Below are 24,459 nucleotides of genomic sequence, written 5' to 3' on the forward strand. Positions count from 1 at the left end.
ACAATAAAGTGATAATTATGTGTGTCTCCACAGATTTTCTGACATTATCGACGGGAAGAGAGAAACTGGTGTAAAGATTCTGCTGAATCTGTTTGTTTCAACATCAGAGTTTGATGCAAATACAGAAGAAAATTACACTGAACTATTAACATCTGTGTGCAGTTACACATCTTTCCCCTTTGATGAGAATAATTGTTATAATCAGTGTGATTTCCTGCTGGATCTGTGTTCACGTGTGAAGGACTATGAGACTCAAACAGGCAGGAGTGTCCTTCCAGCATTACAGCCAGTTTATCAGTCAGCTCCTGCAGTCTGGAGAATAAAGCTCTCAGAGAGAAAGATCTCCATCCTCCTAGAAGTGCTGAAACTGCAGACAGAGAAGAAACCAGTAGAGCTGAGAGACTGGACAGATGAAGAGAGTGAAGTGAGGGGATTCCTCCAGTGTCTGCCCTACATCTCACAGCTCAGGTGAGAGTCTCATGGGGAAAATACACTCATATTGATTCAGTTTATTTTAATCTTCACATTTAAATTATATATTAATAAGTAATATGGTTAATTTAAATTAATTAGAAATGCATTTATGCCAGATTCTGTAAGCTTAATTTCTATTGTTTTAATGTAGCTGAAGATTTTAGCTGTAAGACAGATCTGTTGTTTTGATTTTTAGTTCCTACTGTTTACATTCACTTGAGATGGACTGCAACTGACCTCATTTACATTAATATTGAGCCAAAACACACTGACAGCAGAAAAGTGATGAAATCAACATTTGTTTTTCAATGTTGAACAGATTTAAGGGGTCTTTACATGATGTTTGTAATTATTTTAATATTTCACTATTTTAAATACAGTTATATATTAAAAAAATATTATTTTCAACTCACATTTTTTTAACTTTTGTCACAAACACTTTGAGTTTGAGTGCTGTTATGATTGGCTAAAGTCATTTGATAGTCTGACAAAGTTTCAGTGCCTCCAATATTGCACATGTGTGTTTTGAAAACATTATCTATAAATATAAAACTGCATTTACAAGAAAAGCATTATGAATTTGTGTTTACATTTGTTTTGTTATGAAATTGTTTATTTGCGCTTTGTGATTTTCTATTTTCAGATATAACAGAGTTTGTATTGCTCTATCTTTCAGTAAAAGTTTCTTTCCAAACTCTGCATTAAATTGTGCCAGATCACAAACTCAAGCCTGTAGTGAAATGGTCAGAACAAACATAATCTTCCAACATGATCCTAGACATTGTTTAATAATAAACCATACATTCATTCCTAATGCTGAAGAGTCCTTGTAGAAGGCTGTGTAGAACTTTACTGACATCTTAATATTTGTAAAAAAAAAAAAAACTAGTTTAAAATTTGCAGTAAGCTTCAGGTGCCTGTTAACATGAGTATCTCTATGGTCTTGGGTGACCTGCTCTCTCTTTCTTGTCATGCTGTTGTTCTCCTCTGCTGGGCAGGATATCAAAATGAAATGGTAAAGTAGGCGTTGATGTGTTGTTGTGGAGTTGGTCATATAAAAAATATCTACTATAGTCTAATGTCACAATGTGGAGGAAGTAGAAAACAAGTCATCTGGCAGCTTGATTTCAGTTTATGCCGATTTTGGAGGGTCTGGAAAGTTTTTTTCCATTGTACAATGACATCATATATGTCAAAAGATCAAATAAAATTTGATTCCTCATTCCATAAATACTATTGGTTAACAAATATAATACTGCTGTGGCTGATTCACCAGAGAAAAGGGGAAAGTTTGGCCCTGCTAATATCGACTTTGGTAACTAGAAAGAAGTCTCAGCTCGGCAATACCTCTTCTGAAACGTGTTGGTCTTGTGTTTTGGTGACTAACAACAGGAGCTGGCAACACATCTGTTTGTGATCAGCGGTTCTGTGTTTCCTGCGTTTATAATGTTTTCTTCCACACAGCGAGACTGACAACTGATATGTCAATATATTTCGGTTTCTAGATATCTGGGGAATAAATGGTATTGGTTGACAGTGTAAATGCAGCCAAAGTGTTACTAATGCGTCTGTAATGGTGGAGCAACCGTCTGTCTGACAAAGAGTTACATTAACAGCAACTGAATCTGTTAATTAATAATTTAGAGCTTCTGGTTTCAGGAAATGTTTTAAATTACTGTATTTGTTTCATTGTTTCACAGTTTATTTGCAGATATCCACTCTTTTTTTGTTTGAAAAATGTAATTGATTTCAATAGTGTGGTACTGTTCGCCAATAATCATTTGATATTTTGCTACAAAAAAATTCAAAGAGCAAAACTGAAAACTAAAGATAATAATAAAAATATTTGTTCATCACTTTTCACTGTTCAATTACACTGACCTTAGGTATTGTCTGACAAACTGTTTAATTAATTTAAATAATCTTTATTTGTCTCCTTTGTCGTCTCTAACTAAATCTTGTTCATTCTTTCTTTAGATTTGTTGAACCACAGAATAAATCATCTGAATCATGGGAGAAAAGAAAGAGATCTTTCATACTGGATTTGTGTCTGCAAGCTGTTCTCCACCAGAAAGAGACAATAGAAGAAACTGTGAAGAAACTGTTGTCATCTGTGAATTATGAGAGATGTGATTTCCTGCTGGATCTGTGTTCACATGTGAAGGACTATGAGACTCAAACAGGCAGGAGTGTCCTTCCAGCATTACAGCCAGTTTATCAGTCAGCTCCTGCAGTCTGGAGAATAAAGCTCTCAGAGAGAAAGATCTCCATCCTCCTAGAAGTGCTGAAACTGCAGACAGAGAAGAAACCAGTAGATCTGATAGACTGGACAGATGAAGAGAGTGAAGTGAGGGGATTCCTCCAGTGTCTGCCCTACATCTCACAGCTCAGGTGAGACTCTCATGAGGAACACAACAATCATGCTGGATTATTGGATTCAGTGCTCACAATAAAATTAAGTAAATCAATGTATATGTTGGGCAGACAAAATAAATGCGATCGTGACCCAGAATTGAAACATTGAATTGAAGTGTGATTTTACTGACCCCTCAGCGGCCGGATGACTCTCACAGTTAGTGCACAACGATGAGGCCAGTTTTATTCTGATTGTATTCTATATAATACTGGATGAAGTCAAGATACATTCACATTATCTGTTGCCTGATCATCCTTCTTCAGAAACACCAAACCAATTTTAAGAGACTGATAATGTTTTAGCCCAACTGAAATGTAATGTTTAAAGTGTGTGTGTAAACGTTATTATTACTGATGTGACGTAATACAGGACAAAACAGAACTTTACTTTAATGGAAATGGAAGTAAAATAATGACAAATGTTTTTGAAACAATAAATCTTGTTGAATTGCACTACTTGAAAAAATATGCATTGCATAAATCCTGCTTGCATTTTAATGCGTTGTATTTTTAGGGCTTGCATTTTTATGGGCTGAAAATCTACATGGTTGTATATTCAAGCTATTTAAAATATTTAAATTCAAAACATTTCACACACATTTTCATCATTAAAGATTCAATAATCCATTTTGAACTTTCAGATTTCATTTCCAAAATATGAATTCTGTTTAAAAATACAATCTATAATATTTGACAGGCAATTTTCGGCCCATTTTATTTCGCTTTACAAATTAGCCTCAATAAATTTAGTGGTTGAAATCGAGAGTAATTTTGCTCAAAAGTTCTCAAACTTTTTTTTTTAGATTCCAAAAGATAGAAGCTATACAGAAATACTTATTTTTAAAAAAATATTCAATTTTAGGATTATATTTTCACTTTATTCAATATTTTATATTCTCCTACACTGGACAATAAAGTGATAATTATGTGTGTCTCCACAGATTTTCTGACATTATCGACGGGAAGAGAGAAACTGCTGTGAAGTTTCTGCTGAATCTGTTTGTTTCAGCTTCAGAGTTTGATGCAAATACAGAAGAAAATTACACTGAACTATTAACATCTGTGTGCAGTTACACATCTTTCCCCTATGAGGAGAATCATTGTTATACCTGGATTCAGTGTGATTTCCTGCTGGATCTGTGGTCACGTGTGAAGGACTATGAGACTCAAACAGGCAGGAGTGTCCTTCCAGCATTACAGCCAGTTTATCAGTCAGCTCCTGCAGTCTGGAGAATAAATCTCTCAGAGAGAAAGATCTCCATCCTCCTAGAAGTGCTGAAACTGCAGACAGAGAAGAAACCAGTAGAGCTGATAGACTGGACAGATGAAGAGAGTGAAGTGAGGGGATTCCTCCAGTGTCTGCCCTACATCTCACAGCTCAGGTGAGAGTCTCATGAGGAAAATACACTCATATTGATTCAGTTTATTTTAATCTTCACATTTAAATTATATATTAATAAGTAATATGGTTAATTTAAATTAATTAGAAATGCATTTATGCCAGATTCCGTAAGCTTAAAGGGTTAGTTCACCCAAAAACGAAAATTCTGTCAGTATTTACTCACCCTCATGTTGTTTCAACCCCGTAAGACCTTCGTTCATCTTCGGAACACAAATTAAGATATTTAAGATATTAAGATCACTCCTGCATACAGTCCATAGGCTTCTTGAGGGACTGGCTCTTGCTGTCCTCGAAAAGTCATTAAAGACATCGTTAAAATAGTCTACAGTGACTACAGGGGCTCAATCTTAAGTTTATCAAACGACGAGAACACTTTTGTGCGCAAAAAAACAACAAAAATAACGACTTTATTTCAACTATTCACTTCCTTCTCCATGAGCCTGTAAGTCAGTTAACGTAGTGTGATTGCGTAGAGCTACGTCACACGTAGGCTCACTATTGGCTGACGCTGGTCATGTGTGTGTGATGCTGTGTGACATACAATAACAGAAGCTTACGCTATTAAACTAGTAACCTGACTTGCGCAGAGGGAGAAATAAACGAATAGTTGAAATAAAGTCGTTATTTTTGTTGTTTTTTTGCGCACAAAAGTGTTCTCGTCGTTTGATAAACTTAAGATTGAGCCACTGAAGTCACTTGGACTATTTTAACGATGTCTTTAATGACTTTTCGGGGACAGCAAGAGCCAGTACCTCAAGAAGCCTATGGACTAGTATGCAGGAGCGATCTTAATATCTTAAATATCTTAATTTGTGTTCCGAAGATGAACGAAGGTCTTACGGGGTTGAAACAACATGAGGGTGAGTAAATACTGACAGAATTTTCATTTTTGGGTGAACTAACCCTTTAATTTCTATTGTTTTAATGTAGCTGAAGATTTTAGCTGTAAGACAGATCTGTTGTTTTGATTTTTAGTTCCTACTGTTTACATTCACTTGAGATGGACTGCAACTGACCTCATTTACATTAATATTGAGCCAAAACACACTGACAGCAGAAAAGTGATGAAATCAACATTTGTTTTTCAATGTTGAACAGATTTAAGGGGTCTTTACATGATGTTTGTAATTATTTTAATATTTCACTATTTTAAATACAGTTATATATTAAAAAAATATATTATTTTCAACTCACATTTTTTTAACTTTTGTCACAAACACTTTGAGTTTGAGTGCTGTTATGATTGGCTAAAGTCATTTGATAGTCTGACAAAGTTTCAGTGCCTCCAATATTGCACATGTGTGTTTTGAAAACATTATCTATAAATATAAAACTGCATTTACAAGGAAAGCATTATGAATTTGTGTTTACATTTGTTTTGTTATGAAATTGTTTATTTGCGCTTTGTGATTTTCTATTTTCAGATATAACAGAGTTTGTATTGCTCTATCTTTCAGTAAAAGTTTCTTTCCAAACTCTGCATTAAATTGTGCCAGATCACAAACTCAAGCCTGTAGTGAAATGGGCAGAACAAACATAATCTTCCAACATGATCCTAGACATTGTTTAATAATAAACCATACATTCATTCCTAATGCTGAAGAGTCCTTGTAGAAGGCTGTGTAGAACTTTACTGACATCTTAATATTTGTAAAAAAAAAAAAAACTAGTTTAAAATTTGCAGTAAGCTTCAGGTGCCTGTTAACATGAGTATCTCTATGGTCTTGGGTGACCTGCTCTCTCTTTCTTGTCATGCTGTTGTTCTCCTCTGCTGGGCAGGATATCAAAATGAAATGGTAAAGTAGGCGTTGATGTGTTGTTGTGGAGTTGGTCATATAAAAAATATCTACTATAGTCTAATGTCACAATGTGGAGGAAGTAGAAAACAAGTCATCTGGCAGCTTGATTTCAGTTTATGCCGATTTTGGAGGGTCTGGAAAGTTTTTTTCCATTGTACAATGACATCATATATGTCAAAAGATCAAATAAAATTTGATTCCTCATTCCATAAATACTATTGGTTAACAAATATAATACTGCTGTGGCTGATTCACCAGAGAAAAGGGGAAAGTTTGGCCCTGCTAATATCGACTTTGGTAACTAGAAAGAAGTCTCAGCTCGGCAATACCTCTTCTGAAACGTGTTGGTCTTGTGTTTTGGTGACTAACAACAGGAGCTGGCAACACATCTGTTTGTGATCAGCGGTTCTGTGTTTCCTGCGTTTATAATGTTTTCTTCCACACAGCGAGACTGACAACTGATATGTCAATATATTTCGGTTTCTAGATATCTGGGGAATAAATGGTATTGGTTGACAGTGTAAATGCAGCCAAAGTGTTACTAATGCGTCTGTAATGGTGGAGCAACCGTCTGTCTGACAAAGAGTTACATTAACAGCAACTGAATCTGTTAATTAATAATTTAGAGCTTCTGGTTTCAGGAAATGTTTTAAATTACTGTATTTGTTTCATTGTTTCACAGTTTATTTGCAGATATCCACTCTTTTTTTGTTTGAAAAATGTAATTGATTTCAATAGTGTGGTTCTGTTTGCCAATAATCATTTGATATTTTGCTACAAAAAAATTCAAAGAGCAAAACTGAAAACTAAAGATAATAATAAAAATATTTGTTCATCACTTTTCACTGTTCAATTACACTGACCTTAGGTATTGTCTGACAAACCGTTTGATTCATTTAAATAATCTTTATTTGTCTCCTTTGTCATCTGTAACTGAATCTTGTTCATTCCTTCTTTAGATTTGTTGAACCACAGAATAACTCATCTGAATCATGGGAGAAAATAAAGAGATCTTTCATACTGGATTTGTGTCTGCAAGCTGTTCTCCACCAGAAAGAGACAATAGAAGAAACTGTGAAGAAACTGTTGTCATCTGTGAATTATGAGAGATGTGATTTCCTGCTGGATCTGTGGTCACGTGTGAAGGACTATGAGACTCAAACAGGCAGGAGTGTCCTTCCAGCATTACAGCCAGTTTATCAGTCAGCTCCTGCAGTCTGGAGAATAAAGCTCTCAGAGAGAAAGATCTCCATCCTCCTAGAAGTGCTGAAACTGCAGACAGAGAAGAAACCAGTAGATCTGATAGACTGGACAGATGAAGAGAGTGAAGTGAGGGGATTCCTCCAGTGTCTGCCCTACATCTCACAGCTCAGGTGAGTCTCATGAGGAACACACCAATCATGCTGGATTATTGTATTCAGTGCTCACAATAAAATTAATAAATTTAATGTACAGTGTATGTTAGAAAGACAATATATATGTGAACGTGAACCAGAATTGAAAACACTGTTGCATAAACTTCACAGACTAGCCTTACAAATTAGTCATCTAATTATTTTACACAAGACTGATCATAACTGTTTTAAATCAGTTACATAAAGAGGTATTGGTGTAATTTGAATCTGAAAACTAAGTGTGATTCGCCCTAACTAACTGCTAGTTGTTCAGACTTGTGCAGTGTTGGCCAGTAACTAGTACTTTCTCTGGTAACTAGTAGTGTAACTAACATTAAATTTTTTTGTCACAATTACTAATGATTTGAAATTCAGAAATCCAATCATCCCTATCAATTTTCATAATCGTTGTTGTGTGTGTGCGCTCATGACATCATCAACACAGCAAATCTTTGTCTGAAGACTGAGAACATATTATAAACCACATCATATAGCGGCTGAAATACAGACTTTATTTTATTTTTTCTATGTTGCTGCTTTATTAAATAACAGAAGGGGTTTAAACAAATTGTGGCTTGTCATCAGTTTGAGACAGTTGTACTCTTCGTTTATTTGTAACTTTCATGGATTCACAGGTTGCCTGCAAAAATTATGCAATTACCAATTATTTGGAGGTGTACTGGAAAAGTAATGTAACTAGTGTAATTAATTACTGTTGTCCAGGAGTAACAGTAATAATATTATTTTTGTAAGGAGTAACTAGTAATGAGTAAATGATCCATGTTTTGAGTAACGAGCCCAACACTGTTCTCTCATGACACAGTTTTAACTAAGCGTCTCTGTTTATGATCTGGCCGCTGACAGTCGTGTTGTGAGTAAATCTGTTGTTCAAATCCTTCTCTCACTCTTGTTCAGTCTCTGTAGAGATTGATTTTGTTCATGTATTTCTATTATATCATCTTCATGCAGCTCACAGTCCATTTATACTGTATATGCGGTTATAATCGAGCTAAAGTGGGTTTCTGCATAGTCGATCTGATCCTCTTCATTTTGTGCTCACACTTGATCCCTTCATGGTCAAAAGTGACCAAAGCCTTGAAATGTAACTTTTTTTTTCAGTGAAATTAATGTGATATTTTTTGGTTTAGTAATATTTTTTTTCACTATTATTTAGAATTTTGAAGGAATTCTTTAACAAAAATGTTTAATGTGAGAATAGTGTCACTTGGAGGCGTTAAAAAACAAAATGTGTGATGTCATGGTGTAACCAGCTCTCCCTATATAAATATATAGAGGCTTTTGGATTCTCTACAATTTATGTTTTATAAACACATTTTGTGTGTAACTCTTGTATTTTAATTTTTTTTTATTTCACATCTGCTGATGCAGTCTTACCAGTGTGTGTGTGTGTGTGTGTGTGTGTGTGTGTGTGTGTGTGTGTGTGTGTGTGTGTGTGTGAAATTACTGATTGACTGTAATGGAGCTCTAGATTAAGTGTTTACTGTCAAATCAGAAAATCAACAGTGTAGTAACTGTGTGTCTGACGCAGGTTTATCTTCATATCAACTCAATATATGTGCAAATTACATGTTCTTGACATGAAAGGTTTGAGGAAATGAATTAAGTTACTCAAACTTTTTATTTTACTTTTTATTTTTTTATTTAGATTCCAAAATATAAAAGCTATACCGAAATACTTTTATTTACTAATTTTTTTATTTACGATTATATTTCCAACACACCACTCAATACACAACCATCCTCTACAACTGAAATATAAACTGAAGTAATAGTCAAATCCGAATGTTTATATAAATTTTTTAGGGCTCTGCAAAAATTAATTGCGATTAATCGCATCCAAAATAAAAGTCTGTGTTTCTCATAATATATTTGTGTGTGCTGTATATAATTATTTTGTATATATAAATACCTATGCATGCATGTATATATTTAAGAATTATTTGCGCTTAAATTCTGTATATATATATATATATATATATATATATATATACATAATTTATATTATATAAATATTTTATATATGAATAACACATTTTCTTAAATATATATATACATGCATGTGTGTGTATTTATATATACAAAATAATTATATACAGCACACACACATATATTATTATGTAAACACAGGCTTTTATTTTGGATGCGATTAATCGCAATTAATTTTTGCACAGCCCTAAAATTTTTATATTAATTAATAATTCAATGAGTCACGTTTTTCAATATTTTATATTCTCCTACACTGGACAATAAAGTGATAATTATGTGTGTCTCCACAGATTTTCTGACATTATCGACGAGAAGAGAGAAACTGGTGTAAAGTTTCTGCTGAATCTGTTTGTTTCAGCATCAGAGTTTGATGCAAATACAGAAGAAAATTACACTGAACTATTAACATCTGTGTGCAGTTACACATCTTTCCCCTTTGATGAGGATAATTGTTATACCTGGACTCAGTGTGATTTCCTGCTGGATCTGTGTTCACGTGTGAAGGACTATGAGACTCAAACAGGCAGGAGTGTCCTTCCAGCATTACAGCCAGTTTATCAGTCAGCTCCTGCAGTCTGGATCATAAATCTCTCAGAGAGAAAGATCTCCATCCTCCTAGAAGTGCTGAAACTGCAGACAGAGAAGAAACCAGTAGATCTGATAGACTGGACAGATGAAGAGAGTGAAGTGAGGGGATTCCTCCAGTGTCTGCCCTACATCTCACAGCTCAGGTGAGTCTCATGAGGAACACACCAACCATGCTGGATTATTGTATTCAGAGCTCACAATAAAATTAATGAATTTAAAGGAGCTGTATGCAAGATTGTTTTCAAAACCGGCACTGCAATCACTTTCAAATTAGGGTGTATCCCCTCATTTCCCCATGACTCGATGTTGCCAGATATGCTGCAGGTTCCAGCAGGAATGTAGGATGCTACAAGAAGCTTCCAATGGCAAGTGACGAGTCTTTTTCTGTTCATTATTTATTTCGGACTTTGTAACAAAGTATTTCGGATTTATATCGAGTTTTTTTGGGGGTTTTGCAACATTAGAATTTTTTTATCCAATTCCGACACGTTTGTATCTGCAGCTGCGGTAACTAGAGAAGAGCTGGCAACCCAAATGCCACAACACTACTGACTCCATGATTGGTAGATCGGTGGAGGGTGGAGCATCAGACCAAAACACAACATGACAATATCAACATCAGTTGAGGGCTGCAACTTCACTTTTAAATGATAATATCCTGGCCGGACTGCTGTTGTCAGTGATATAATTATTTGAGATGAACATGATCTCTTAATGTCTAATGACATATCAGGGAAAATTTATGATTAATTGAAATAAATTTCTTGCATACAGCTCCTTTAAAGTACAGTGTGTGTTAGGAAGACAATATATATGTGAACATGAACCAGAATTGAACAGAATTGAACACTGTTGCATAGACTAGTCTTATAAGTTAGTCATCTAATTATTTTATACAAGACTTATCATAAGTAATAATTCAATAAGTCACGTTTTTCATATTCTTTTCATGTTTTTCATATTTTATATTCTTCTACACTGGACAATAAAGTGATAATTATGTGTGTCTCCACAGATTTTCTGACATTATCGACGGGAAGAGAGAAACTGCTGTAAAGATTCTGCTGAATCTGTTTGTTTCAACATCAGAGTTTGATGCAAATACAGAAGAAAATTACACTGAACTATTAACATCTGTGTGCAGTTACACATCTTTCCCCTTTGATGAGGATTATTGTCATACCTGGACTCAGTGTGATTTCCTGCTGGATCTGTGGTCACGTGTGAAGGACTATGAGACTCATACAGGCAGGAGTGTCCTTCCAGCATTACAGCCAGTTTATCAGTCAGCTCCTGCAGTCTGGATAATAAAGCTCTCAGAGAGAAAGATCTCCATCCTCCTAGAAGTGCTGAAACTGCAGACAGAGAAGAAACCAGTAGAGCTGATAGACTGGACAGATGAAGAGAGTGAAGTGAGGGGATTCCTCCAGTGTCTGCCCTACATCTCACAGCTCAGGTCTGTGTGAAATACTTTTAAAATACAATTTTAAATGCCTTTATATTTAATTAAAGATGTATGCTTTTTCAACCACAGATTGTAAACATAAGTCAGTATGCTTGAAAATTACCATGACAGGATACTTTTATATATCTATAGACCATTTCAAAAGATGTAAACAACACTGGTCCAGAAGCACTTCCTGTTTCAGTTTTTTAACACTACATAAAAGCTGGGATAAAATACAACCAACAGAACATTTAAAACTGAATCAAAAAGTTAAACAAACATCTTTAAGATGTTTTCTTTACATGTGAAATAAAGAAAACAGTTACAAACTGAAACAGGAAGTGTTTCTGGACCAGTGTTGTTTACATCTTTTGAAATGGTCTATATTTAATAATTTTCATTGATTAAATCCTCATCCTGTAGCAATGCTGAGTTGTTCATCCCGTCACTATGTAAAGTGTTTGGGCCGAGAGTGAAGGCAGATCAGGTGACTCCTCTGCTCCGGGCTTTAGACTTCACTGTTACTCTGAGTGGGAAATTACCCAGCAGCTCCTGCAGATCTGTGGGGAGAGTTCTGGGCCGCTCGCCCTCCAAACTAAACCTGACTCTGAAGACACACGCCATCTCTCTCAGAGGACTCAAACTGCTCTTCAGACACATCACACACCTGCACAAACTGAGGTTTCACATTCATCATCTGCAGTCACACTTTTAAATCATCCTGAAATACTGTTTGAATGTTTCTCATGATCTCTGATTTTGTCTTTGACAGTGTGGAAGACGAACTGATAGTGAAGATGTTCAGAGCGCTGAGATCATCGAATGGTCCTTTTCCACTGATAGAGGAGTTTTCAATGCTCACAAAAGACTCAAAGCGAAATCTCTCTCGTATCTTGAGCAGCTTGACGTCTCTCCTGAGACTGTTTTCTGTTCAGTGTTTGGATCTTACTGAGTGTAAATCAGAGACTCTGTCTCTCACGGCTCTGTTGGGTCTCCAGGAGCCTGTGACTATCAGGTCTGTGTGTGTTCAGCAAGGTCCATTTTCTGTGAATAAATCAACCGGTTTAACAAACTGACCAGTTGTGTGTGTGTGTGTGTGTGTGTTCAGGTTCTCTAAAGAGACTCTTCAGCGGCTGGTTTCTGTGGTGTATGAAGCACAGGATGATGAACTGACACACTCTTTCCTGAAGAAAGTGTCGATGGATTTGACTTCCTGCTCGATGAACTGGGAAGTGATTCATTACCTACTGACACATCAAGATCTGAATCTGAAGTTGGACTTGAGAAAGAGCAAAATCTCTTGTGAAAACATCCGAGAACTTCTGCCCTTGATAGAGAGAATCAAGTTGAAAAGGTAAAAATAATCCATCACTGTAGATTTAAAATCTTCGTTTCCCCTTGTTATTTAATTTAATGAAAAGACACCAGTCATTCTGCCAATATATGTTATTTATTTTACCAATTTATATAAGACATAAGGGAGAGAGAGTGGACCAGCAAAGATCGTCCTTCTGCTTCTCTGTATTTTTCCTCTCTCTGTCCAAACAAAGAACTTACACAGTACATATAGCTGCTAACATCTGCTCTTCATCAATCACCGAAATGTATATTCTGCTCCACGGAAAGAAACATAATACACTCAACTTCCCCCCAAAGTCCCCCCAAACTCTAAAAGTCTTCCACATACAGAATTCAGAAAAGTTTGATTCATAAAAATGTAGATTATAAATGATTATGAATGATATATAAAAAGTATAAATCACATGCATAATACTAATGATTAGGATTATTAATAAAAACAATAAAAAAACTAAAAACAACATTAAATGATGAGATTGTGAATCTTCAGTCCCTCCTCTGGAACTACGGCCGTCAGTTCCACACCATCATCTCCAGGTGGCCAACCTATTGAAGTGATAGTGTTGAGGAGAAATAGTAGACCAAGACATAGACATAGAAGACAAACGAATTGAAACAGAAAAGAAAAGAAATAACAAACAAAAACCCAACCCATGTTATGTCCCCACATACTATGTGTCATTTAACATCTATGTGTAAGCATTTAAAATGAACCCCAATCATCTAAGAAAAGAAAAACTAAAAAAGTCTTCTGCCCGTGCCTGGACTCATTAATTAATTAACTCGTTAACTAATTAACTCCCCCAGTTCCGAGCCAAAATAAGAAATTAAAATAAACGTTGATGTTAAAGGGTCCTATCCCTTGGGGTTGTAAATCAGTAAGCGGGTGTTCATTGTTTGTGAGGTTGTGCTTTGTATGTAGTGTAGTGTATAAAATCTCCTATCTCACTCCGAATTTTCCATTCTCGGCTTTATCCATTTTGTTAGTAATAACCAATCTAAAAGGTTTGGTACTTCTCTTTCTTATCACATATATGATAAGTTTTATTACTAACAGAAACACAAAAACTCCTACCATAGTCAAAACTATCCATTCCAACCATGTTAAATTCCCTGGAATTCGAGCTAATTTCCTCTCAGACATCAATTTAGCTACTCCATTCGCTACGATAACATGACCCATTGCTTGAATTCCCTCCTCTTGAGCTGCCTTAACGCTTGCTTTAACTCTCTTAACCATTTCAAAGAGTTCATAATTCCTCTCTTCCACCAAATCATTATTCCACCACTGTGGATCTAACTGCAACAATTGTACATGTGGAACATGAATTCCACCCAATTGAAGAGGATAGAGAATCTCAACGCAAAATGGATCAGAAGGAATTGGACATAGCTTTCCTCCGTATATCATATTTTCATTTATTCCGTCATGTAATATACACCACTGTGCTTCTGACACCTGCCATGCACCTGTGGCTTGATCTAAAGGAACTACTTCCCAAACTGCAGATCCATTAAGAGACAGACTAAACATTGTAGAACATGAGCAAATTACCCACTCATGTTCCTCAACACAACAGTCTGTAGTAGAAATCATTGGTGTTTCACCTTCAGCCCAATATCCATTCCTTCCCAATCTAATTACTGAATTTCCTTGTCTAACCCCCATTGATTGGAATCGTCTAACTGTCATAATATTGCGTTTCCCATATTGAGGCCAGACCATAATCAAAGGTAATGTTCCAGAACCTGACAACGAATCTTCATTGATTGCGATTTTAACTAATGGAGCATGTTTAGCAGAAGTCAAATTAAGTTGTTTTCCAAAAACCCATAACAAAGATTCCGCTATTCGCTCAGGAACTTGCCCCATTCGAATAACCTGAATATCCTCTACCATTTGATCCTTCAAATTCTGAGCCAAAAATAAACACGCTGCACGATGTGTCTCAAAATTAGACGATTTCACTAATGCATCTGCCAATTCCCTCGCTGCGTCATTAAGATGCTGACCCGCTGCTATAATATGTAGAGAACCTTGAAGAGTCTCAGTAAGTCCTTTGCCGGTCATTGTTCCCACCCACTGAGAATACTCACTTAATTGGTTCAGCTGAGCAGTATTACTAATTGAATTGACAGAGCCAAATACCCCCGCTATGTCTCCCCATATACTTCGAGGTTTACGATTTCGACTTCCAAGAGGATCCTTAGAGGTATAATATTTAATTTCTTTTTCCAACCAGCTCCTAATTTTTGTGAAATAGGACTGATCATAAACAGTAAGAAGAGACATCAAGTTATAATTAATGCGTTGTCGCACCATATGAGCTTCGTTTATCAAGGTTTTGGTTTCCTTTGCTAACAATATACCATGAGCTGGTGCAATAGTTGTACTTGGGCATGTTTTAGCTTTGTTTGTTTTTCCCGCAGAAAGATAAAAACACCGTCCAATTTCCCCAGTTTCTAATTCAGTCTCACAATATTCATTCGCATCTTCCGAATGCCAAACTCGTATGTAATTTCCCTTGAATCTAGTTGTCCTGGAGGTAGCATCCCATAGAAACCCCTCGCATGGTAACACTATGGGATAGATACAGCCTAGGGCTAATGAATCCCATATTGTAAGCATGTGGGTACGATTCAAAATGAAATTAATTTCCACATCAGTAGATGTTATGAGGTTTAACCCAGCCTTTCTCAAAGTGGGTGCCGCGGCACACTGGGGTGCCCCCTGACTGTGTCAGGGGTGCCGCCAAAAAATTACGTAGGCTAAAAAATATATATATATATATATAATAATAAACATATTTGAATTTACATATTTACATTATTCTTTTTAAACATATGAACGTACATAAATTGTAAATTCATTTTAGATAAATATATAAAATGAAGCATAAACATCCGTCTCACAAGACCGAAGCAAGACACAAACACAACTTGACGCAAGTGACGGAATCCATAGCAACGCGTTATAGCAACAACACTTCAGACTGACAGAAACGTAAAAATAAACGTGAATTTAGGCCACTTCAGTTACAGCATCATGGATCGTTTTTTGAAAAGAAAATCCCCACAAGAACCGGACAGTTTTTCTGTGAAATGGAGCCTCAGCCTACTACTTCCTCCTCCAGCTCTGAATCGGCACCAAAGGTCGCAAAGGTAACGTTAGACAAGGCTAAAATGAGAACATACAACGACAGTTAGGCTACCTAAAATTTGGCTTCATCAGTGGTACTGGGGATGCAACATGCCCTCTCCGTTTGTGTCTAACTTAAGACACCTGACCGTCTCTCATCCATCCCTGCCTAGATAGGGCGGCTGTGTGCATCGCACCAGGCTCACGTCTGGTCACCCCCACCGCCGGCTTGTGTGAGCGCGTATGCGCGCTGCATGCACGCATGTAGATCTTTCTCCCTCTCTCGTTGTGGATTATTGTTTGTGTGTGTGGGTGTATGTGTATGTGGGTGTGTGTGCATGCGCATGGCACGGATGAAAACAAGCACTATATGGAAAAACATTCTTGCTTATCTCTGGTGCATTTTTTAACATGCATATTTTTCTTATCGCATTGTATATATATATATATATATATATATATATATATATATTTTAAATATATATATATATATATATATATTAATGTCTGCCCCTTTTTATTTTATTTTAACTACATCCTGCACTTCATTTGAGTTCTCCTGGTCTGGATTTGTTATTGGGTTCTTGTATTGGGTGGCCCACCTCTTACGGTTTTATGGCATTTGTGTCTCTGATTAGTTATTTTGTGAATTACTTTGCAAACCTGTGTTTTTAAAGTTTTTATTATTATTGTTATTTACAGTTCATATTATGCTCTGTTCATTGCTGTTCTGTCTAACTAAACAAGACATTTGCATTTACATTTGGGTTATGCAGTGTTTTTAAATGATATTTTACACTGGGGTGCCTTGAGATTTTATGCACTTTTGAAAGGTGCCCTGACTGAAAAAAGTTTGAGAAAGGCTGGTTTAACCCCACAATTTCACATTGTTCTTTTGAACAAATTTCTCGTCTTTGAGCACTACCGGTATACCCCCCATCTTTCACCGGCCAAATTACTCTGCTTTTGTAACATTGGTGGTGAAAGTTACATCCACCGTAGATGCCCACTCGATATTTAGCAAGGTCTTTATCATTACGTGCCGTGGCACCCAATCCCATAATCCCCATCTGGAAATAAAGGGTAGAGTAAAACGTTGGCCAGATTTCAGGGTTGCATTCCGAGTAATTTCTTGAACTCGAGGAGTCCATAAAGCTTGGCTTCCTTGGTAAATGCCAAGTAAAATTAAAAACAAGCATACCATTGTCGTTGTGTATCGAGAATAACTTGCGACCATCTCTAATCAATGTCAATGGAATTGATTCCTGAAATGGAAGCAGAAAAATAATTAATCATCACTCCTTTTTCCCAAAGTTAATGAGTGAACAGTGCTCAATCTCAGGTCCTAAGCCTTCATCATTTTGTTCATTCACTAAGCAAGGTTTAACTTGTGACCAATGATACCATCTATCTGTTCCTACACCCTTCCCTTTTAGGCAGACACTTGTATCTGTTGTTAAGAGTACCTCATATGGCCCCTCCCACCTAGGTTCTAAACCTTTCCTGGGAATACGTTTGACCATAACAAAACTGCCTAACTCAGGAATGTGTGGAATGTCAGTAGTGGTATGTTTTTCATCCCATTGCTGTTGAGCTTCTCGCACTTTCTTATTATTGTCTTTGATTGCTTTGTCCAGCATTGTGAGATAGCGTCGTAGCTTCTCTTGGAACAAAGTAGAGTCTCCTCCTGTTCCCGCAGGCGGCGGAGCATCAGGAGGCAGAACCATTGCTCTTATCAAGCATCTTCTACAGTAATCATCAATGTCTCTCATCATTCGTGGCCACCACCACGTCTCGCTGATTTGAGCTTTCATTGCTTTTGCTCCAGCATGTACTTTTCCATGATACAGCTGCATTAGCTCCCTTCTTGTTCCGATAGGCATCACCACTTGTCCTGTTGGAATTCTCCAGATACCTTGATCATCCTCTTTCGCTCCCGCTTTTATCCATTGTTCTTTCTCTTCATCTGTCTCAGTTTGATATGACAGAAGGCGGAGCTCAGGATTATCTTTGCTGTTTTCCTGTACCAAGGTAACAGGAGTAAGAGGAAGTAGTGCTGCTTCTCTGGCCACTGCATCTGCTGCCGTGTTTCCTTGACTTTCTTTGGACTTGTCAGATTGATGTGATTTTACTTTGATCACGGCTGCTTCTCTGGGTAAGTGACATGCTGCAATCAAACGACGAATTATGGAAGCATGTTGTATTTCGCTCCCATTGCTGGTGATAAGTCCGCGTTTTTTCCACAGGGCAAGGTAGTCATGGACCACTCCAAAAGCATAACGACTATCTGTGTAGATGTTGACTCGTTGTCCTTCCGATAATTCGAAAGCTTCTGCAAGTGCTATGAGCTCAGCTACTTGTGCTGAAAAATGCCCAGAAAGAGCTCCTTTCTTCACGACATTTCCATCAGCTTCCACTACAGCCCATCCAGTATGTCGTTTTCCATCAACATAGTAACTGGATCCATCGACCCATAACTCCTTGTCTGGATTTTCAAGAGGTGTTGGACTAACAGGACCAAGACTTTCTTCTTCTACTTGTTTTTCACACTCATGTGGTGTTCCCTCGTGTGGTTCGATCATCATCGTTGCAGGGTTAAGGGATGTGTCTCTGATGATTTCTACTCTCAAATCCTTGTTCAACAAAGTTGCTTCCCATTTTGCTCTCCTTGCATCAGTAATGGTCTTGATGTTTGTGTTGTTCAGCAACGTCACTATACTGTGTGGAGTATGCAATATGATTGTTTGTGCTCCTATCAAATTTTCCACAGCATCCACTGCCCATGTGGCACCATCGAGAGCTTGTATACATCGTGGTTGACCAATCATTGTAACAGGAATCTTTGTGGAAAAGTATCCAACTGGTTTGTATCGATCACCTGGTTTTTGACACAGTACTGCTGAGTACGTCTCATCTCCCACCCTGGTCCACAAATGAAACGGCAATCGTCCATCAGGAAGTCCCAAGGCTGGGGCTGAAGTCAGTTTTTCTTTCATTGAAGTAAATGCTTCCTCAGCTTCCGGTGTCCAGTTTATCTGTTCCATTCCAGGCTTTCCTCCCTTGTACAAGTCAATGAGGGGGCTGGTGATGCTGGCAAAATCAGGAATATACTGACGACAATAGTTGAAAAGTCCCATCACTTTCCTCATTCCTGTAACTGTTAGAGGTTTTGGAAGTTGCCGTAATGCCTCCACACGCTCTGTTGTCAGTCTCCTTCCCTCAACAGATATTTCTTGGCCCAAGTAGATAACCTTGGTTTTGGCCAGCTGTGCTTTGTCGGGGTTGACTTTGAATCCTCCTTTCTTAAGGGCTTGTAGGACAATATTCAGAGCAAATATGTGGCTGTTTTCATCTGGGCTTGCAATTAACAAGTCATCCACGTATTGGAGGCAAACACTTCCTGAACTCTCGATTTCAGCTTTTTGCTCAGTTAAGAACTGATCCAAAGTTCTGTGAAATACCACAGGAGAAATATTAAGTCCTTGTGGGAGTCTGTTCCAGACATACTGTTTTGCACCCACTGTGAAGGCAAGTTTCTCTTGAGATTTTTCATCAATAGGTATAGACCAGAAAGCCGACAGTACATCTAGTACTGTGAAAATCCTTGCATTTCCTGGAATATCATTCAGAATGGTGGCAGGATTGGCCACAATAGGATGCGGTTTTGGTGTTACACTGTTGAGTCTTGTGTAATCAATGGTTAATCTCCATGAGTTATCCGATTTCTTGACAGGCCAGACAGGACTATTAGTGGTTGATGAAGTTTGTCTGATAATCCCTTCAGCTTCCAAGTCTGCCACTATCTCTTCCACGGCTCGTCTTGCTTCAGGTCGGATAGGGTATTGTTTATGAGGGGCATGTGTCGGCCCTTCAATAACAACAGGGTCAATGTTGGCTTTGCCACAATCAAATTTGTGTTTAGCCCAAACTTCTGGATGTAAACTGCACAGAAGACCCCACACACCGTCTTTGGTCCAGTCTCTGATAATTGGTTTTGCTGCACCAACTGAACTCAAATTACATGTGCGATCTTCGTGTGGTATTATCCCAGCTGTTGTAGCGATTTGACGACTGTCAGTGAAGATGATCATGTTCAACAATGGAAGAATGTCCATGCCAATGAGGCTTCCTTGTGAATTCGGTCCCACCCAGAAAGATGTCCATACGACTTCATCTTCATGTATTTGTAGTGGAACTTGGATACTTTTATGAAATGTTGTGATACCTCCTCCAACTCCTTCAACTTCCATAGTTTCATCTGTTGTAGGTAGGTTCAGATCTGTTATTGAAATTGAGGCTCCTGTGTCAACCAGGATATCACATGGGTGGCCCCCTATTAATGCATTGATGAAAAGGCGATTGTCTCTTTTCTTACTAATACAGGGGGCCGCTGATTCCTATTGCGGACGCATAATCCCCTCTATGAGTTGACGGACTTGTGGGTCCGTCCATGTCTTCCCTTGAGAGGTTTCATCATGATTTTTCGCAGTGACTTGTTTAAATGATGGACCTTGACCTTCTGCTCCACCACCTTTAGCCCAGCAGTCTTTTCTCGAGTGGCCACGCTTTCCACAATTGCCGCAAACAACAATCTTATTCTTCGTGTCCATGTTGTATTGAGCTGTCGCCACTCCTTTTCGATTTGTCTTGTTTCCTTCTTCCTTGTTTGATCTCATCGCCATCTCTAGACGGCCAGCCCATTGCATAATTTGGTCATATGTTTCGCCTGGATTGACTCCAAGTGATAACGCTTGTTGGTATTTAGAGCTAAACCCATCCACAAGTGTGTCAGTGAATTGTACATCATCTCTGTCAGGTTGTTTCTTAGCGCAGAGAGCCCATCTCTCATAAGTGTTCCACTTACGCAGAGCATATTCATCTGGAGATTCATCATCCTTTTGCTTAATCAATGTCACTGATGTGAATGGAATTTTACCGCTTCCCAAGATTTCTTGGATTTCCTTTCGGAATACATCTAATGTTTGCCAAAGACCCAGGGGTCGTCCTTGGCCATCAACCCACAAGTCTACCCATTGGGCTGTTGTTATCGACGCTGGCAGGCGTTCCCATCGGTCCCTTGGGATTTTAGCTTTCACAATGGTGTGAATGTCTTTTAGTGTCATTTGATGTGCTTCAACCAGAGAGTCTAATTCTCGCCAAAACTCTGTGTTTGGATCTTGTCTCTTCAGAGGAGGCAAGGCTGAGAGAATGGCTTGTCGTTCTCCCGGAGTAAATGGTCTTTCTTCGGTCATCATCTCAGGTTGCGACTCTTCCCTTTTAATCACAGGTGAAGAAAATTCAGGACCGATTTTGTCAAGTGTGATCATGTCATCATCTCTTGTCTCATCACCCCAGTCAGATCCATAATTATGAGCTGGTGTACATCTCATCATGTCTCTGCTTGGCTGGGCTGATTTAGATCTTGTTATTATTGGAGCTGCTTGTGCAGATGCAATATACATTTTGTCAACTGGACCTCCGTTTGATCTTGAAGCTTGAGGCTGCGTCAGAGGTTTAGATGAACTTGTATATTGTTCAGGCAAAGGTGGATAAATTGGTTTGTAAGGTGGAGGCGTTACTGTTGTCGCGGATTTCACTGGTGCTTGTGAATATTTCCTTTCAGCTTCAGTTATTATATTTGTCCAATCTGGATCAAATAAATCATCACTGGTTGTGTTTTCCTTCTCTGGACATGTGATGGACATTATTTTGTTTAATTTGTGGTATGCTTCAAGCTGAGGCTTCATAACTTCAACAAGCGGTACCGGACCACCATTTAAGTCGCAACAAATTCCACCTTGTTTCACAATCCAATTAGCTGCTAAAATTGGAAATGCTTTTGATTTTATCTTGTCTTTTTGGGACTCGAACCAGCTTAACTGCTCATTCATAGATGCATTAATGTCCAGTCCTTTTTTCAAAAGTTTAGTTAGTTTCTTGTTCTTCTTCTTTTCAAGATACCATTCAGCTATTGTGCTGCTGGTACAGACACTTGCTGCCATCTTCAAAGTGTTTCAAAGTTTCTGCTCAGAACAGCAGGAATGTATGTGTGCCTATATGTGTGTGAGAATTATACGGGAGGGGTATGTATGTGTGAAACTGCAGCCTATGTGATGCGTCTGTGTGTATGCTCAGAGCTGCAGGCTGTCTGTGTATGTATGTGTGTGTGTGCTCAGAGCTGCAGCCTATGTGTGTGTGTCTAAATATGTGTGTATGGGGCTCCCTGCTTCTCTCCCTCTCCAACTGGATGTGTGTGTGTGAAGGTACAGGGCAATTCTGAAGGGAGGGGCTGCTTCACTCTCTTTCTCTGACCCTCACTCACAGAACAAAAGAAAAATGTAAAGAAAAGTTAACTCTAATGCTTTTCAGTATTTTAGTGTTCTTTTTAAAACTCAAAATGTTTCTTTTTTTTTCTCTTTCCAAATATTTTGGATTTTATCTCAGATTAATTTCTTTGGTATTTTTTTTTTTCCCTTAAAGTTAACTCGGATCAGTCTCCTCAAATATTTGAACAGCTTTACGGTCAGGTTCAGAATGCCCACGATCCTAGCTAGTTACAAGGGCGCCTTTTATACTTGTATAACTCTAGCGTGTTACAATGTTTTAGGGATTACTCTGCCATCATTTTTAAAACAGTCCCGCCACATTTAACCGCTTTGGTCAATCAAGTACCGCTTGTGTTAACTTCCCTCGTCTCCTACTGAGAACGAATCTTCGGTGTGTTGGATGTTTTAGGGATTACTCTGCCTTCTTTAAACAGTCCCGCCACTATCCAACCACGTCGCAGTTATAACCAAGCAAATTTTACCAGCTTAACCGTTTTACAGCTAATTCCAAATTTCTGACTAGATGGTCTTTTTTCTAAAAAAGATCCATCTCTATCCCAGCATTTCAAATATTGTTTGAGGTTTACTTTTCAGAGAACCTTAAATAAGCCTAATTCAATTTGATTATTTAATCTGATTAATTTTATATAATTTTTCCTTATGTCCCATATTCATTGGCAAAACAACTGGTACTTAAAATAACACAGTTCTTTTCAGCATTTCAGTCACTGTCTCTAATCATCAGGCAGACTTAAAACTTTTTAGAAAGGAAAAAAAGTCTTACCTGAAATGATTGAGACGAATGCCTGGGTATGCGATCCTTTTCGTGTGACGCCAAAAATGTAGATTTAAAATCTTCGTTTCCCCTTGTTATTTAATTTAATGAAAAGACACCAGTCATTCTGCCAATATATGTTATTTATTTTACCAATTTATATAAGACATAAGGGAGAGAGAGTGGACCAGCAAAGATCGTCCTTCTGCTTCTCTGTATTTTTCCTCTCTCTGTCCAAACAAAGAACTTACACAGTACATATAGCTGCTAACATCTGCTCTTCATCAATCACCGAAATGTATATTCTGCTCCACGGAAAGAAACATAATACACTCAACTTCCCCCCAAAGTCCCCCCAAACTCTAAAAGTCTTCCACATACAGAATTCAGAAAAGTTTGATTCATAAAAATGTAGATTATAAATGATTATGAATGATATATAAAAAGTATAAATCACATGCATAATACTAATGATTAGGATTATTAATAAAAACAATAAAAAAACTAAAAACAACATTAAATGATGAGATTGTGAATCTTCAATCACGGATAGAGCCATAGTTTCAATCCATAATTTAATTTGTGTATGTAATATATATATATATATATATATATATATATATATATATATATATATTATAACAACTTGTTGTTGTTAAAAAAAGTTTTTCATACAACTTGTTAGCAACGTATAAAAACATAAGTTGCTAACAAGTTGCCTCAGGTTTTTCAGGGTCCCCTGGCTTATTTCTCAATCATTGAAGAAACTCGTAAATAAAATCAATCAATAAAAATAGACTTTAATGTTTGTCGTTGAACAAAATCTTTTAAAGTAATTTTTGACCACAGACTTTATATTTACTCAGTAATTGAAAACTATTCTAAATACTTCTAGAAAGTTTGCAGGCTGTCCCGTTGCAAATTATGGGTCACTTTACATTTTCATTTCATGGCTAAACAATTGCATCCATTGCATCTTTATTAAAGAACATGTATTTTTCTTCTCTGTATTCACCGAGTGACTTTGATTCAAGTAGATTTTACTGAATGATCTTCTCCACAGGATGAGTCCCAGCTTTACTCTGTCCATCATTATGGAGATTTATGAGACTCGCTCTCCTCAGTATGTGTCCAGTCTGATGAGTTCAGCAAGAAATGACATCAACCTGAACGGCAGAGTGTTGGACTCTGTTCACTGCGCTGCCCTGCGCTTCACTCTCGAGAACTGCAACACTGTTAAACTCAGTCTGCTCTGGACCTCCATACCAGAGGGGGAGCTGGAGAGCTTTCTGCCTTTGCTCAGCAGAGTCACACGACTCAGGTCAGCTCATTTA

At 37.5% G+C, this 24,459-nt stretch overlaps 1 protein-coding gene across 1 annotated transcript in view; it reads left to right on the forward strand.

Moving 5' to 3' along the window:
- The window catches only part of LOC148973323 (uncharacterized), a 95,035-nt gene that overhangs the window by 68,596 nt on the left and 1,980 nt on the right, over positions 1 to 24,459 (forward strand). The window contains exons 22-31 of the mRNA XM_089120795.1: positions 34 to 468; positions 2,452 to 2,865; positions 3,807 to 4,271; positions 7,047 to 7,463; positions 9,782 to 10,222; positions 11,068 to 11,535; positions 11,950 to 12,207; positions 12,299 to 12,541; positions 12,635 to 12,880; positions 24,189 to 24,446. Of these exons, the coding sequence (XP_088976921.1) occupies positions 34 to 468; positions 2,452 to 2,865; positions 3,807 to 4,271; positions 7,047 to 7,463; positions 9,782 to 10,222; positions 11,068 to 11,535; positions 11,950 to 12,207; positions 12,299 to 12,541; positions 12,635 to 12,880; positions 24,189 to 24,446 (3,645 nt within the window). The remainder of the gene's footprint in view (positions 1 to 33; positions 469 to 2,451; positions 2,866 to 3,806; positions 4,272 to 7,046; positions 7,464 to 9,781; positions 10,223 to 11,067; positions 11,536 to 11,949; positions 12,208 to 12,298; positions 12,542 to 12,634; positions 12,881 to 24,188; positions 24,447 to 24,459) is intronic.

Source organism: Pimephales promelas, chromosome 16 (genome assembly GCF_988280905.1).
Source record: "Pimephales promelas chromosome 16, fPimPro1.hap1.1, whole genome shotgun sequence".
NCBI lineage: Eukaryota > Metazoa > Chordata > Actinopteri > Cypriniformes > Leuciscidae > Pimephales > Pimephales promelas.